Consider the following 15696-nt stretch of genomic DNA (forward strand, 5'->3'; position numbering starts at 1 on the left):
CTCATGTTACCACATCCCATTGGATTGAGATGTGACTGGAGGTCATAACAGTGCAGTGAACTCATTGTCATGTACAAGAAATCATTTTGGGAACTACTGGAACATGGGGTGCACTGTGGTGACAGAGATTGACATGATATAAAAGTAGGCTGTGATGTTCAGTTGCTACTAAAGGCTGAAAATGCGCCCAACATATCACCACCACCAGCAGCCTGAACTGCTTATACAAGGTCTATGAGATGTCTTCTTTGAGCGCTGACATTAACAAAGTATATTCATCCAGATATGTTCTGGTTTTCAGACCATTCTCTATAAACCCTGGAGATGATTGTGCAACAAAATCCCAGATGATTTGCAGTTTCTAAATCAGAGCAGCCTGTCTGGCACCAACAACTGTGCCACATTCAAAGACATTTAAATCACCTTTCTTCCCCACACTTGATTTGAACTTGAGCAGGTGATCTTGACCATGTGTTCATGTCTAAATGCACCAAGTTGCTGCCATGTGATTGGTCAATAAAATATTTGCATTAATGAGCAGTTGAACCTAATAAAATGGCCAGTGAGTGAAGGATTAAAGCAGCCCAACACAGTGATGAACAGGAAAAAGAACACAATGCAAGTAGTTGTATTGTGAACCTGGCATCCCCACTAATAATGACGTGTACAAATATTCACCAAACTCAGTAGTTGGGTGGGTACAGAGAGAGTACTGCAAGGCCAACACAGAAATTAGCATAGCCCTGGTTCCCTCACTACAGAAGCTGGTTGGATTTTTCCACAAGCTGATCACAAAAATAAGCAGTGAGGAAAAAAGATGTTATGATACTTATTTTATTCAAGAAGATAATTTGATTATATCATGATTTTTTGACACATAAATGCAATGGCAAGAAGAAAAATGATAAACTAGGGTTAGAAATAAACTACACAATGATCGCTGACTTTAAGGTCACCATCTCCATGGCGTGATGACGCTGAATGTCCCTGAAAACTTTTGTAGTGTCATTGTCTTGTTATGAAACTCCTTCTCTGGCATAGCTTTGGAATAGCTTCACAATTCACAGGTGAAGTATTTACTTCCACACCTCATGTTGTAGAGAAAAAAGTGAACATTTCTAAAGCTTGTGTTAGGAATAGACCTTATTCAAAGCAAAGCAAACAAAAAAACCCCTCTTAACTTCAAGGTGAAGAAGCCTGAAAGTGCAAAAAATCTCATAAAGCTCTCCATAAAGCAGAATGAAAATGACCAGAGTATACATCACAGCACTGCAGGGAATGAGTGAATGCACATACAGTGAGTTACATACAGTTTAATGTGCCCACTGAGCTTGTTAAGTGCGTCCCGTCTCTGCAGCTGAAAAGGTCAGCGTGTGATGAGAGCAGCCACCTATGCAGAACTGATGGACGGAAAGACACCCAGTTTCGCTAACATGGCATGTTTTAACAGGCTATATGTGTCCTTGAGCTGTAATGATTGCATTCAGCTGACATTAGAACTCGAGCAGTCGCTGTACGGTAATTAAGCCCCAGCATCATCCAGTCCGACTCATCACTGCCAAAAAACTGAAAACACCTCTTCAGCAGGTAATTAGGAAGACCCTGAGAGGGTTCTATAGGCCATTTAGACGCCCTGCAAAAAGCCTCTCTGAGACATCCCTGCATAATATTAAGCACTTTTAGCAAAAATGTGGATCTACTGTGAAGACTTTCAAGGTCCCTCCCACGTCCTATTAACCTGAAAGCCCAAAGAGTTGACATACGAGCATTCTCTGTTCAGCCGCATTTCAAGAATTTGACATTTTCTCTACCAAAGCAGTTCCACATCCTCCAAAGGACACTTGTGATGAAGTGTTTCTAATGTACATGTAGAAGCAGCAGGAGGAGGTAGCATGGTGAAGCCCCGTGTCACTGTGGCCAGAGGACAGTCATGGAGATGGGCCCGCTCTTACATAATCACCTCCAGGGGCTCTGACCCCTGCCCTGCTGCAGCACAAGCAGAGCTGCAGATCAAAGCAGTGGCGGAGCTCGGCTTTACGTAACCCCGCCCCCCCACAGCCTCCCCGCTAAATGTGGCGCTGAAAGGGCCAGAATTATAATGCCGTTAATTGCTCCCTGTATCCCATTCAGATGAGTCCAGGTGTCCCAGCAGGCACTAACTTTATGACCCCGTGCATCTGCTCAAACAGCATCTCTGTGCACTTTTCAAAAAGCCCTCCCTGCACCATTTCACTCTATTAGTCCAGTCCTACATCATCTCAAATGAGCTCTCTTTAGAGCTGAGGATGAAGAAAGCAGGTAGGAAAGGATTTAAGAAAAAATCGTGTTTTTAAAGCGCCTGCAGACACGGCTGCACTGTGACATGGAAAAGGCCTCGGCCCTCCTACAGAGGAGCAACACACCAGACTGAAAGAAATAAACACGTATTTGTTGTACTTGCAGTTGTTTGTGGTCAGGTCACATTATGGACGTTGCTTTTGGGCCGTGTTGTTAGTTTGTGCTTGTTCTTCTTCTCTCTTACTTTATGTCTCAGTTGTCTTGCAAAATTTTATGTTTATGATTAGGTCCTTTGCAAAAAAAGGTATATTTTCCTTATAATTTGGGATCAATTTTTGGTTACTTTGCACCACTTTCTCATTTTGTTTCCACGTTCTATTATATTGTTATTCTGTTTCACTTTTTACTCACTATTGGAATCAGTTGGCCTCTGTTTTGCATCTCTGTGGTGATTTTTGCCTATTTGTTATAACTGTGTGTGTTTTGTGGTAATTTTTGTATCTCTTCTTAGTCATTTTGCATCAAGCTGGGTTTATTTTCTATCTGTGCGGTCTTTGATTGCTTTGCATCCTTTAATGGTAATTATACATCTGTGCCTGTTTGTGTCTCAGTAATTTTATGTTATTTCATTGTCATTTTATTGCCTATGTGGACATTCTGTATCAATGTTTTAGCAATTGTGTGTATTTTGTGTCTTTTACATTAATTCTGCATACATTATTATCATAAAAAAAACCTGGTTATTTTGTATCAATTTCTGTCTCTTTTTCCTCTGTTTGTTGTTTTTGCTTTTTTTTTTTTGTTGTTGTTGGTTTTTTGTATCTTTATAATCATCTTTTTGTGCTTATGTTTGTTTGTTGTGGCTGTTTTTGTTGATTATCTTCCCATAAAAAGTTATTACCTTCTGGTTTAGTCTTCCATCACCTGAAATGAGCTTGCATCAGAGCTGGGGATGAATGAAGCCAGTACTGTTTGTGGCTCTTTTATGTGAGTCTTTGTGTGTATGCATGTGTGTGTGAGCTACCATGCAGTGGAACCTCCAGTCCAGTCTTGTGGTAGCAGCTGTTCTTAGTGGGACAGCAGCCAGGTAACCAGGGTGAATGCTGGGACAGCGGAGAGGAGGGCCAAGCATTTCATTTATGTGAGTGTGTGAGAGTGTGCGCAGTTGCTTGCACATATAAGTAGGTGTGTGCAACTGTGTGTTGGTGTGCCTGCTGGCATCATCAACGTCCGGCTGGCAGAGAGTCAGAGGCAGGCCGTCCTGCAGCGTCGGGGAAGTGGCTGGGTGGTGCCGTGGCGTGGCGTCTGACAGGAGGACAGACTGTCGGAGGGGACGACCACACGCTCAGGACCATTATTACACACGGAGGAGGCCACAGGCAACAACTGGTCCAACAGTGACTCTCACACTGCTTTACCCCTCTAAGACCCTTTTTCAACAGATACATGATCAACAGTTTTTTGTATTTATTAATCTCGTGAAAGCCTTTAAAACCTGTTACGTTCATCCTTTTCTTACTCTCAGCTCCTACACAAATATTTTTTGCCAACTTTGGAAAATCTTAATCATCTTAATCAGGGCTTTCTGTATTTGTTTTGTTTTATCTGCATACAGATGAAAGGTGGCAGGGCTCTTCAAGGAAAAGGCGATGTGTCTCACTTCAGTGATCAGGATTTTGTAATGTGTGAAAGCTAACCTGATGGACGCCATGTAGATTGTTTCATCAGTAATGATCAAATCTAAATAAAGCCATGAAGCACTTTTACAAAACAAATTCTCTCTACCAAACTCTACTTTTGATTATTAATGTTTAAACTTCTAAAGAATTATGACCAAAATGACCAAACATTTAAAATTTCCAGTTTTTGCTTTTATGCTTTTATGTTTATAATCTCTCCATTATAAAGTTATGGAGAGCCTTTTCCAATGGTTTTTAACCTCCAATCAAAAATACAACACAAATTAAAAAAACAGAGTATTTTGTAGCAGCATGTTCCTTGGCTGTGTAGCTTTCACAGGACCTAAGGATGTGTTTTTGTGGCTCCTCTCCTGGCTAAACTTCCAACGTGAAGGTTAGAAAATGTATTTGGCATGTGACAAACAGCAGTAATGTCACAGTGTGTGGAGATAAAGGGTGAGGACCAAGCTGTCGGATGCAGGAGGACATCCTGAATTCCAAAACCCATATATACTGTATATTCACTAAGAACCCTAAACCCCAACTCCTAATTATTTCTGACACAGACACAGAATCAGTCAGGACCTCATCTTTTCCATTTCTCGTGTGGTAAAACCTTACATTAAAATGCCCACACATGGATGTAGCACAGTTGTGATAAAGCAGTTATTTCCAATATTAGAAGTTCAATTTTGACACAGTATCGATAAATAATTCTGTATTATCGTCAGTATGCGATTATCCTGATACTCTCAATCACACTTTATACTTTTTAACTTCATTGTGTTATGAACATCTGAACCATCACACAGCAACAGGCAGGACATGAGTCACACTACAAAATTCATCTGCCATCAGAAACCAAAAAAGAAAAACAGTTAAGAAATGGATCACATCATTATGCAAAAAGGTCCGCAGTTCATTTGTGCTCGTTGTTTTTTTTTTTTTTTATACTCAAAAGGTCCTCATGAGTCACATATGTGGGACGGCCTCTCCAGAAAGTGGAGCAACTTGATATTCATTCATAGTTCCTCACAAGCATAAGAAGGTAATGGTTGACACAACAAACAGGCAAAATTTTCAAATTATTTATTTCACAGTCTGGTAGAATGTCCATTTTTCCCAGTGCGTTCCAAACCTTGCAGTCTCAGGGAGAAGGTCAGTTGCTCCATTTCACAGATTAACTAGTAATTAACTAGTATTAACTAGAGTGTTTTTATGTATTTGAAGACTGCTAGAGATTTTTTATTTAACCACTTATAGCCTTCTTAGTTGAAGGCTATAAGTGGCTGTCTTGTTTTTTTTTTTTGTTTTTTTAAATTCAGTCAGTTCATGCTCCAAATAAATAAGACTAAAATCAAAATAAACCTGTAACTGATTATTGATCATCTTCAGTACCCCATCCAACCAGCTAGAAGAAACCACAGGACAATCCCAATGAAATCAAAGACATCCCCACACATTGTTCATCAGTGACAATGTTCAGTTACTTTATTATTTGAGTTATGAAAAACCTTAAAGTATTTTTTTCAGTATCATTCCTTCCTTGACGTGGCCGAATGTATCTTAGCATCTTTCTCCTACCTTAACATACAATGTGGAGGGACCTCTATTTTGTAAGGTTATAGGATATTAGACAATATGAGGTGATGTCTTTACTTTTCCAGTATTTATTCCTCCAGTCAGTTGAACTGGTATGCAGACGTCAGACAAGTGCGCTGCTACAGTGTTACAGTTTAACTGTGAGCTTCATCACAGCTGTTGGGACTTTTATTTTACTGTTATGAAGTTTATTTTACAGTATGTTTTGGGGGTCCTTCAGCCTAAATTCAAAGTGTGGAAAAAAGGCATAAACAAGCTTCTTCCTCCGAGGCATCAAATGATGTAGACATTTTTGGCTTTTTTGAGGCTTAAAACTCTTCAACCATATCGCGTTCAGCATTGATTAGGACTATAAGGCCTCACAGACAAGTCAGTGGTCTTCTTTTGTCTGTGTCTCTGTAGAGGACAATGAATCTGAGTGCTTCTCTGGGGCCTGCCAGACTGCAGCTCCTGCACCCCTGCACTGTGGCATCAGTATTCCAGGCCCGTTCATGGACACGGCGTTCCCTGAGCTGATGGAGCAGGCAGCAGCTCTGCACTCCTTCTCCCATTGTACCACCAGAGGGCAGAGCACAACACTGCATTTTCTTCACGCGTCCCAGAGCACTTTGTGTGCTGTAGCCTACTTAGGTTCTTCCTCTTTATATCCCCCTCTTTCAAAAAAAAAAAAAAGTCCTCTATTTAGAGTTGGATTTAAAAGCGTTAGATGGTTGGTGAAACAGCAGTGACACAACCTAGACTGCTCTTTGGTCTATATGATGAAGCTTCTTGCTGCTTGTATGTATCAGCAGTGGGGGTGATGTGAATGTGTCATTTCAGACTATGTTTGCTCCACTGATTTTTTTTTCTTTTCAGCTGGTTGCTTAAAGCTCTCCATTGCTATTCAACTCTACATGACCCAAAAATAACCCGAGGTGAGCGCTGTCAGCAACTCCTCCATGGTCAGCACAAACAACACACACATGTACCCGCATGCAGATCCACTGTTTGCATGAAATGGGAAAAAATACAAACATTCCCATGCATGGATATCTGCACACACATTTAATTCTCAGAGAGTAAATGTGGGACTTCTACTGTGAGCTTCTCAGCAGTATAACGTTGGTGGCATCTTGGGAGGAACAGCTCCAGTGGGAGCTTGCTCCTCAGTTCCAGAATATTGTCCAGTAAAGTCACACAAAGGTCACCAGTGGGTTTGATGGTTCGGTAACCTTGCAACTTGCCAGAGACACAGAGCCAAGCTCTGGCAAAAAGACAAAACCAGTGTGTTCGATGTTAATATTGCCAACCCAGGCAGGGTGAGGCCTCTTCACCTCCTCCGGAGTCCCTCCCTCCACGTCTTTGATCGTGCAGCACTGCAGAGACACTTTGATCGCCACAGCAGGAACAAAAGAAAGAGAGGGAGGGGAGAAGAGGAAGCTTAGGGGAAAATGAAGGAGAGCAGAGGGTTAAATGCAGGGGAGCCTGGCGATGTTGACTAATTTGCACTCCAGTTTACCTGGATGTCAAATCTGAGGACTTTTCACTGACTTTCAGGATTATTTATTTGCTTCCTTAGACTCAGACTGTACTCTCTGTCTTAATTGTTAAAGCATGGACAAACTTTAGTGATGATTTAGTGCATCTGCAGGGTGAAGCTGTCATTAGTTTTGGTGCTAGAGCGCTCAATACAGGCCCTCTGCACAACTCCTGCTATACAAAGAAAACAAAACTGTGTACTCATCTAGTTACTCTCTGTATGAAACTGAAGAAAAGAGGAGGATGTTTTAACAAATATGTAAACATTGAAAGTCTTCCCAATTGTTCTACTTTACAGTTGTCATTCAGCAAGTGGAAAATTGCACTTCCTCTAATAGTCAACTGTCTTTCAGGGGCCAGAACAGGCGACACTGAGGGAAATTTAAAACTGCTGGCTAAGGGTAACATAAATTCCATAAAATTATAATTCACGTTGGCAGTAATGACAGCCGGTTACGTCAGTTGGAGGTCACTAAAATTAATACTGAGTCGTTGTGTAACTTTACCAAAACAATGCCGGACTCTTTTCTCTGGTTCCCTCCCCAGTTGTACCAGCAGTGACTTGTTTAGCTTGTTAATCAACTAAAGACCCAGACAGAGTTTTAATTCATTTGAAAGCCCAATGCTTAGCTTTGACCACCCTAGCCAGAACTGTTGTTGAGATTTGGTGCTATATGAATGAAATTGCCTCTGTGGGCCCACAGCGTGTAGCTGTAGGTGAACTGTGGAGCTATGTGGATGGGGCAAAGTTATGTTTATCCTACATGGACTCTGGGAATTCTTGCTTCTATATGGGTTTTCTATGGGCAAGGCCACTGTTGTCCATGTTGACATGATAGCATCACACAGCTGCTACAGATCTGTGAGCTACAGAGGATGTGAATCTCCTGTTGCACCACATCCTGACGGTGCTCTGTTGGACTGAGATCTGGTGAATGTGGACTTTTCCACTTGGCGTAGTCTTCTGCTGCTTCAAGACCGTTTTATGCATTCAGAAATGCTCTTCTGCATACTTTAGTTGTAACAAGTGGTTATTTGAGTTCCTGTCAGCTTAAAGCAGTTGGACCATTCTTCTCTGACAAAACTCCTCCAGCGTGTCTACTAACCATGCCATGAACATCATCCTATTATCTTGCTCACTTGTGATTGATTATTATTTGCTTTAACAAGTAGCTGAAGAAGTTTACCTAATAACGTGGCCAATGAGTGTTAACAGTCTTTGGTTTCCAACCACAATTTATGTATTAGAACTAGCAGGGACTGCCTGTATTTGTGTAAAATAAGACTGAAACCAAGAGCGAAGCCTGAGGACACCTTTCCTGAATAACAATGATTTAAAAGGTGACAACTTAAACTCTCTCCAAATTAGAAATAAGGGCTGAACTTGTCCTTGCCCTTCCAATCTGCGATACCACAGTTGATGTATTGTTTCACGGACATTTATGGCCCTGTGTCTGCCTACTGTCTGGCAGGTCCAAATCACTGCATAGCGTGACAAGCCAAGACACTGATTTGGAAAAAGTTATGAGAGAGAAGTCAGAGAAGACAGCACGACAAAATGAAGATGATATACTCGGGCAAAGCTGAGAGGGGAAAGTAAAAAAAAAAAAAGACTTATTCATTCCTAAAACATATTAAAAATGTGACATTCAGACAGCTGCACCGAGGCCAGGTGCTGCTTTGTGAGGAAGCTGTACCTCTAAGCCGCCTCCCCAGGACGCGCACGCGTGCACACACACACACACACACACACACACACACACACACACACACACACACACACACACACACACACACACACACACACACACACACACACACACTTACTTTCTCTTTAATGTAATCCAGGCTTGTAAAATGGCTTCTGCTTATGAATTCTGAATAAAGGAGGCTATACATAAAGAAGCCCTATTCATTTAGACTGCTACGTTGACATATTTTCCCCTCAAATTTATGGGGAGCAGCTCGTGTCCGTGAACTCAGATAATGGCTTATTAGGATCTCAGCACATTTTAAAAGAGAAACTTTTCTCTGCCCTCTTATTTGATGAATCTGAAAGTGTCCAGAGCTAAGAGGATATCTAAGAGCATATTTTCACAGAGAAGTCAGCAAATCCTTTGATTTATATTTATTTCAGTGGTTTGACTTGTCTCTGCACAAGAAACACATGCTGAAGAACAATCTGCCTTTTGTCTCACAAATAGATTTGCTTTGTACACCTGCTTCAACAGCGTACAGTTAGCACTTCACACGCTTATACACACTTGCAGCAGTGTTTTAGGCTCTGAAAGCAATGCTTTTAGGCTGGTGGTGTAGAAAGGTGTTGGATGTTCTTTTTGCAGGCAAACCTCCGGTAGAACTGTGTTATTGCAAACCCGTGTTTCTTTCTTGGGGATGCCTCGATGCAGAAAGATGCCGCTGCTGTTTGCGTCGAACATGCTGGCTTCTCTGAGGCTTTTTAGAAAGAAAGGAACAAATGTGCTCACTACTGTATAAAAGAGCTGTGTTTGTAAAGCACAAGAGATAAAACTCCCAGACAGCCTGTTTTGTAAATTTATGGTTTGAGCTGCTTTTTGTTAAACAGAGATATTGCCATGCTTTAAACGCGGTAAAGTCAGACATTTGATGGCCGATGGTGATATTTTTGGATTGCGGCTCCCAGTGGTCGATTACAGCGTGTTATCACAATTTTACAACAGCAGGCTGAGGCCCTGATTTTAGCAGAGCACACAAGGTTTTATGTCTGACAGCTCAGCTTTTATTTTTACGGGTGTATGAAGGCTGATGCCAATATTTTTTAGAAGGAAGATGCCAAATAGCAAATATTTTGTATAGATATTCAGTGTCTGAAAAATAGCCCTCTATCAAACTCCTGGCATTTCTTTATTCCATATACTATATAAGGTTAACACCAAAATGGTTCTGCAAAGAAAAGATGGAAAAAATGTCTGTATACCGAGTTAAAACATTTATTTCTGTCCAATGTTGCATTATTTATTTATTTATTTTTTACCAAAATCTTGTATTGATGCTAGATTTTCAATATTCTCATTGGACTTAAGGTCTACACTCTGTGAAAAATGATGCCCCATGCTCCCTGAACCACACGGTCCCAATTTGAGCCTGATGAATCCTGGCATTGCCACCTTAGAATATGCCTGCGCCATCAGGGAAGAAAAAAAATCGATTGATGGAAAAGCCTGGTCATTCAGTATATCTAGGTGGTCAGGTGACCTAATTTTTTCGCCACATAACGTTGCTGAAGCGAGACCCGATCAGCTGAAGAAACCTGAGATTAGTGTATGGTAGAAACGAGTCATGATTGAGAAGTGTTAAATATCCTGTTGCCATCCTAAGCACATTAATCACTCCAGAAATTATCCAGTTACCTATTTAATCCGAGTGACTTTTGTTGTAAGTAGTGTGTGCTTAAAGTGGACTTAATCATTTTTTCTGAATTTCGTCATCAGTGTATCTGATGGCTAACAGTAAACAGAAACAGTTTATAGTTTGTTCAGTGTACCTTCCAAAATGCAGAAAAATATAATCTCTCTCTCACAGCTCAAGCTTCAGACCACAAGTTTGACAGGATTTCTGATCCTGGACCTGTTTGTGTCTTTGGCTCTAGGCAGATGTGAGATCAGGTCAAATGTTGATTGGTTTAAAAAACGGATTTCAACCCTTTACTACAAAGGCCTTCTTTTTACAGCCTTGCGTGTTGAAAAGGAGTAGCCTACATTAGAGAGGAACCTTTTCCCCCATAATTTCACAAATTTTTCACATTTCAACTAATCTTGTTTTGTAATTATAGCATCTGCATCTATTGTAGTTTTCCTCTTTCCTTGTGAAATACTGGATTTACCAAACTCTTAAATAACTAAACCTTCAAATAAAAAAAATATGAGAAAATGACTATGTGGATGTTACTCACCTCTGCGCTTGTCCTCCACTATTTGACATTTTTCTTGGAAGCATTTTACTACAGAGACTTCAGTCCACCACAGTAATAAATAATGTTGGTTTGAATCCTGTTTATCTGATACATTCCAGTTTCTTCCAATAAATCAGGACTCTTCAAAAGTCCTTAAAGGTTAGTCAGAGTTAGAGGTCACCAGGGTTCTGCACAAGGACTGATTCCTCTCTCGTTATATATATTAAAGCTTTAGCTGATATTATTGAAAAAACAAACAAACAAAAGAAAACAAAAAACACTGCATACATTAAATGTGCACTTGTAGTACTCTACGAAGCCAGACAACACAAATAAATTAGTTAAACTATTCTAAATACTGACAAAACTGAAATTATTATATGCTGTCCTAAAAATCTCTGAATCATAACGTCTAATCAGTATTAGACCTTGGGCTCTAATAACACAGTGAGGAACCACAGAGTGATTATATGTTTCTTTTCTTAAATATTGGCTTCCTGTAAATCCAGATCCAAGATCTTTCTCCCCAAAAAGACTGCAGACTTGTAGTTCCTAGTTTCTAGTGGGAGGTGGGGCCTTTAGTTACCAGGCTCCTGCCATGGTGCACCAGCTAGAACAGTGGTACGTCATCTACTTTTAAGATTATGCTTAGAACCCTGAATCACCCTTTAGTTATGCTGCTATAGGCTTGAGCTGCTGGGGAGACTTCGCATGATGTCCTTAGCATTTCTTCTCTGCTTCCCATTTGTTCACGTGCCATTACATCATGTCTTTAACTTTTGTTAATGACATGGCATGTCACACATCTCTGCTTCTCCCTAAGCCTGCTTCTGCAGGTGGTCTCTTCCTGTTAAAAGTGAGTTCTTAATCCTCACAGTTGCCAAGCTCTGCTTGTTGGGAATTGTTATTGTTTTCTCTGTAATATCATGGGGTCTAGCTCATGTTATCAAGCACCTCGAGATATGTGTTTTCCTGAACTTATCTATTTTAGATGAAAGGCTAAAAATTCACATTCACAATGAAGTCAAAACATTATAAATGCTAAAAACCACAGCTCTGTTTGACAAATACTTTCTGCTTGTATTTCTTTTCTTCTCTAATAAGGACCAACATTTCAGATATCACAATGTGACAGACAGACAAGTGCGGTAAACAAGAAGGTGTTGTAGAGACACACAGTGAAACGTGATGATTTGTTCCCCCTAGGGTTTGTATTTTATTCATCAGGACTTGATGCATCCAAGTATAGGATCATTCGGTTTTGGCACCTTTAAAGATTTCATTTTCAATTTGAACAGCACATTAAAAATCAAACGAAACAAAGAAATGACTAAGGCTGTGTGAGTTTTAAAAATAAAATACATACATACATACATATATTTATATATTTATAAAGAAATCGACCAAACCATTTAAAAAAGCAGTTTTGTTCCATGTAGATTGTTTGGTTCATCTCACAAAAGCAGTAATGAACTAAATAAATAAATAAATAAAAAACATAAGAAAAATACACATGAAAACATTAATACTTTAGCGCCTTGGCTTCCCCCCCCCCTTTTATAATTATTAACCTTTAAAACTTAAGTTTCTCAAGAGCAGATTTGCTGTAATTATATAGCATGCATTTAATTTCTGAAATTGTGAGTCACTTAGCTTCTCTTGTACTATTTCATATTTAACTTGTTTTTATTTTTGTGTTTGGCGTCCTCTTCTTTTACTTGCCCTCTGCTCCTTCCTTTCTTATTTAGCAGAAGTCGTGTTTGGAGTCTTCGCTTTGTGTGACCTTTAACCCCCTTTTGTTGGCTCTTTCTGTTAAGGGGTTTCGACTCTTGCGTTACGACCCCCCCATATAAAAAAAGAAAGTGAACAGGGACCGAGAAAAAGACGAGAAGGTTCTATTAAAAGATATTATTCTACTGTCTGCGTCTGCCTGTGGTGGCATCGGCTGCTGTACTGCTGCTACCTGAAGGACCATCTCTTGTTCTCGACCTTCGAATGAAAGGATACTAAAAGAGTCTTTTCTCATATTACCAACAGCACTTGGTTTAGTTAACTCGATTTTTTTTGTGTATGTGTGTGTGTTTTTTCTCTTTTTTTGCTTCGGTAAAGTCTGTATCTCTTGATTATTAACGTAATAATTTATTTATAAAAGTAATACATATATATATATATATATAGTACCTTTGTTAGAGATTACAGATTGGGGTAATTCTTACTGAATCCCAAGCTGTAACAATTCACAGTTTTAATGCAAAAAAAATGAACAAATCAGTAAATAAAAGAGGTGGCAGGCTGGCTGAGGGGGGAGCTTGACCTGTTGCTCCAACCAAACTTGTGGGGCAATACTGTCAAACCAAAGGGCAATGAAATAATGAAACCAATTCTTTGTCTCATAAATGCCCACCCCTCCCACCCTCCCTGTCAGCGCCCCGAACCTCACAAACAAACCCTGCTCAAAAATACCTGACAGAGCTCACTTCCTTGGGACATCCTGACCCACTCTCAGTCCTCTGCCATTCAATCCAGGAACACAGCAGACTTGTTGAAACTCTCTCAACAATGGTAATGGAAAAGTCATGCAGCTGAACAAAAAGAACAAATGTCTATAAACATGGAAATCCATCTTCTCCTGGGGCGTTCTCCACCCACAGGGGTTTCCGTGTCTCCTGGTCTCCGCCGTGCTGGCCTGGCCTGTGTCGACTCTCTCATACAGGCGTGGTGCGGCGGTTCGCTGTGTTGGTGTGGCTCGAGTCTTTCAAGTCCTTCTGGATGCAGTTGTGGACTTGCAGGAAGTTGTGGTCCCTCTCAGAGTTGTAGGTGGCGGTTGGTGTGCCGGAGGATTTGAGGGTGTCCCGGGGAAGCGTGTACATGGAGATCTCCGTGGATGGCAGCGCGCTGAAGCCCTTGAGGCCCACCGGCGAGGCGTCGCGAGAATGTGACGGGTCTGTGGAGCGGGAGGAGGAGCGCGAGCGGCGTCTGTAGCGGTAGCGGTAGCTGGGGATCCGTGTTATGGCCGAGCCTTGGAGGTAGTCGGCCGCGCGCGCCCCTATTCGCAGCTGTCGATGGCGGTCGATGAACATGTGCACGGCCAAGACGCCCACCATCTCAGCCATGATGAAGGAGAGGGCACCGAAGTAGAAAGACCAGCCGTAAGAGTAGCTGTTCTTCTTCGAGTCACTTTTTGAAGGGTCTCCTGCGTTGGCTGATATGTACACAATGATCCCGATGATGTTGCTCAGGCCTGATGCGTTGGGAGATGTAGGATGGGCACAAAATAAGGGAAGAATTGTCGATTTATTGGGAGAAAAAGATAGAGGAAAAAAGACAAAGAGAAAACAAGACACAAAGTATCAGTCAAGATGAACTAAAGCCTTTAATCCTGGTAACTTACCATTCAGGCTCACACCAAATATGTTTAGAGTGCTGATTCATGCACTGTACACAGTCTGCTAATCCTGTCCACCTCCTCATCCAACACGGCTGATGTTACAGTCTTAATCTTTGCCCTTTCTGTGGCAAAAAAGGACATTTATGTTGTCTAGATTGGTATAAAGCATATATTCTGTGTCTGAACATATATCCAAATATATGATCTCTTTATATATATTTACGTCTCCATCTATATATCTTACTTTGCCTTTTTAGTTTAGTCACACACACAGAAATGTTTGACATGGTATTTCTGGGAAGATGGATTGTAGGGAAAGTGTGTCAGGGACACCATATTTTTAGAGATGAGTCCCAACGGGTGGTTTTTAGCCTAGCAACAGGACCAAGAGAAATGAAAGGAAGGCAAGAGAAGAAGTGACTTGTAGCTGCAGTGAAAGACGTGACCAGCAGCCCGAGACTTTTCAGCATGGCCTTTTGAATTCATGGTGTAGAACATTAAGTTTTAAAAAAGTACTTTATAGCAAATACTGAGAGGAAAAACACCAACATCGTGTCTGTGCAGTAAAAATTAGGGTGCATCTGAGACTTTGTTACCTTTACACAGAGCCAAGCAAGTAGCTTCCCTCATTTACACTCTATGGGAACATATTCACTTGATCTCATTTTAAAGTACACTGTAAACCCAAAGAATTTAGCAGAACTTGTTGATGAACTTAAATGTTTCAGTTTATCAGAACTCTACTATTTTGTGTACATTTTACATTTACCCTTTTCATTAAAATAAAAGTAAAATGTTTAATAATTAAATTGAAAAATATTTAGTAACTAGAACTTAAAGTTTTCATTCATATCTACCATGAGAATAAGTTGACATTACCTAAAAGGAATGAGTGAAACACAGTCACATTTATTGTTCACTTTTGTGAGCTTCTTTAATTACACAAAACTCAAAGATCCGGACACTGAAAACTCAAAAACATGTCACACAAACTGTACAAAAAATTAGGCAACCAATTGTGTACTTCTAAATTTAAAAGCACATTTCTTCAGTTCAACAGTATTTTCTTGGCCTCCACTGATGACACACTGCACTGTTAATATTCAAAAATATCAAATGCTAAAGACATATGTATTTTTCAAATAGCAGATGTGACTAATTACACTGTAAACTGATGAAATGCTACATTTTTTAATGCTTATGTACAACTGTCCTGGTTCTGTTATTTTACAACCTGCTTGGTTAACATTCATATTCAAAATAATGACCATCAGAAATTTCTTGTAGTTCAGCTATTGCAA

General features: G+C 40.4%; 1 protein-coding gene across 1 annotated transcript in view; it reads right to left on the reverse strand.

The window, feature by feature from the left end:
- Window positions 1-13428: 13428 nt before the first annotated feature.
- The window catches only part of cacng2a (calcium channel, voltage-dependent, gamma subunit 2a), an 81179-nt gene continuing 78911 nt past the window's right edge, over window positions 13429-15696 (reverse strand). Inside the window, exon 4 of the mRNA XM_063472423.1 lies at window positions 13429-14248. Within this exon, the coding sequence (XP_063328493.1) occupies window positions 13713-14248 (536 nt within the window). The 3' untranslated portion in view covers window positions 13429-13712. The remainder of the gene's footprint in view (window positions 14249-15696) is intronic.

The sequence above is a fragment of the Pelmatolapia mariae genome, linkage group LG4 (assembly GCF_036321145.2).
Source record: "Pelmatolapia mariae isolate MD_Pm_ZW linkage group LG4, Pm_UMD_F_2, whole genome shotgun sequence".
Taxonomy (NCBI): domain Eukaryota; kingdom Metazoa; phylum Chordata; class Actinopteri; order Cichliformes; family Cichlidae; genus Pelmatolapia; species Pelmatolapia mariae.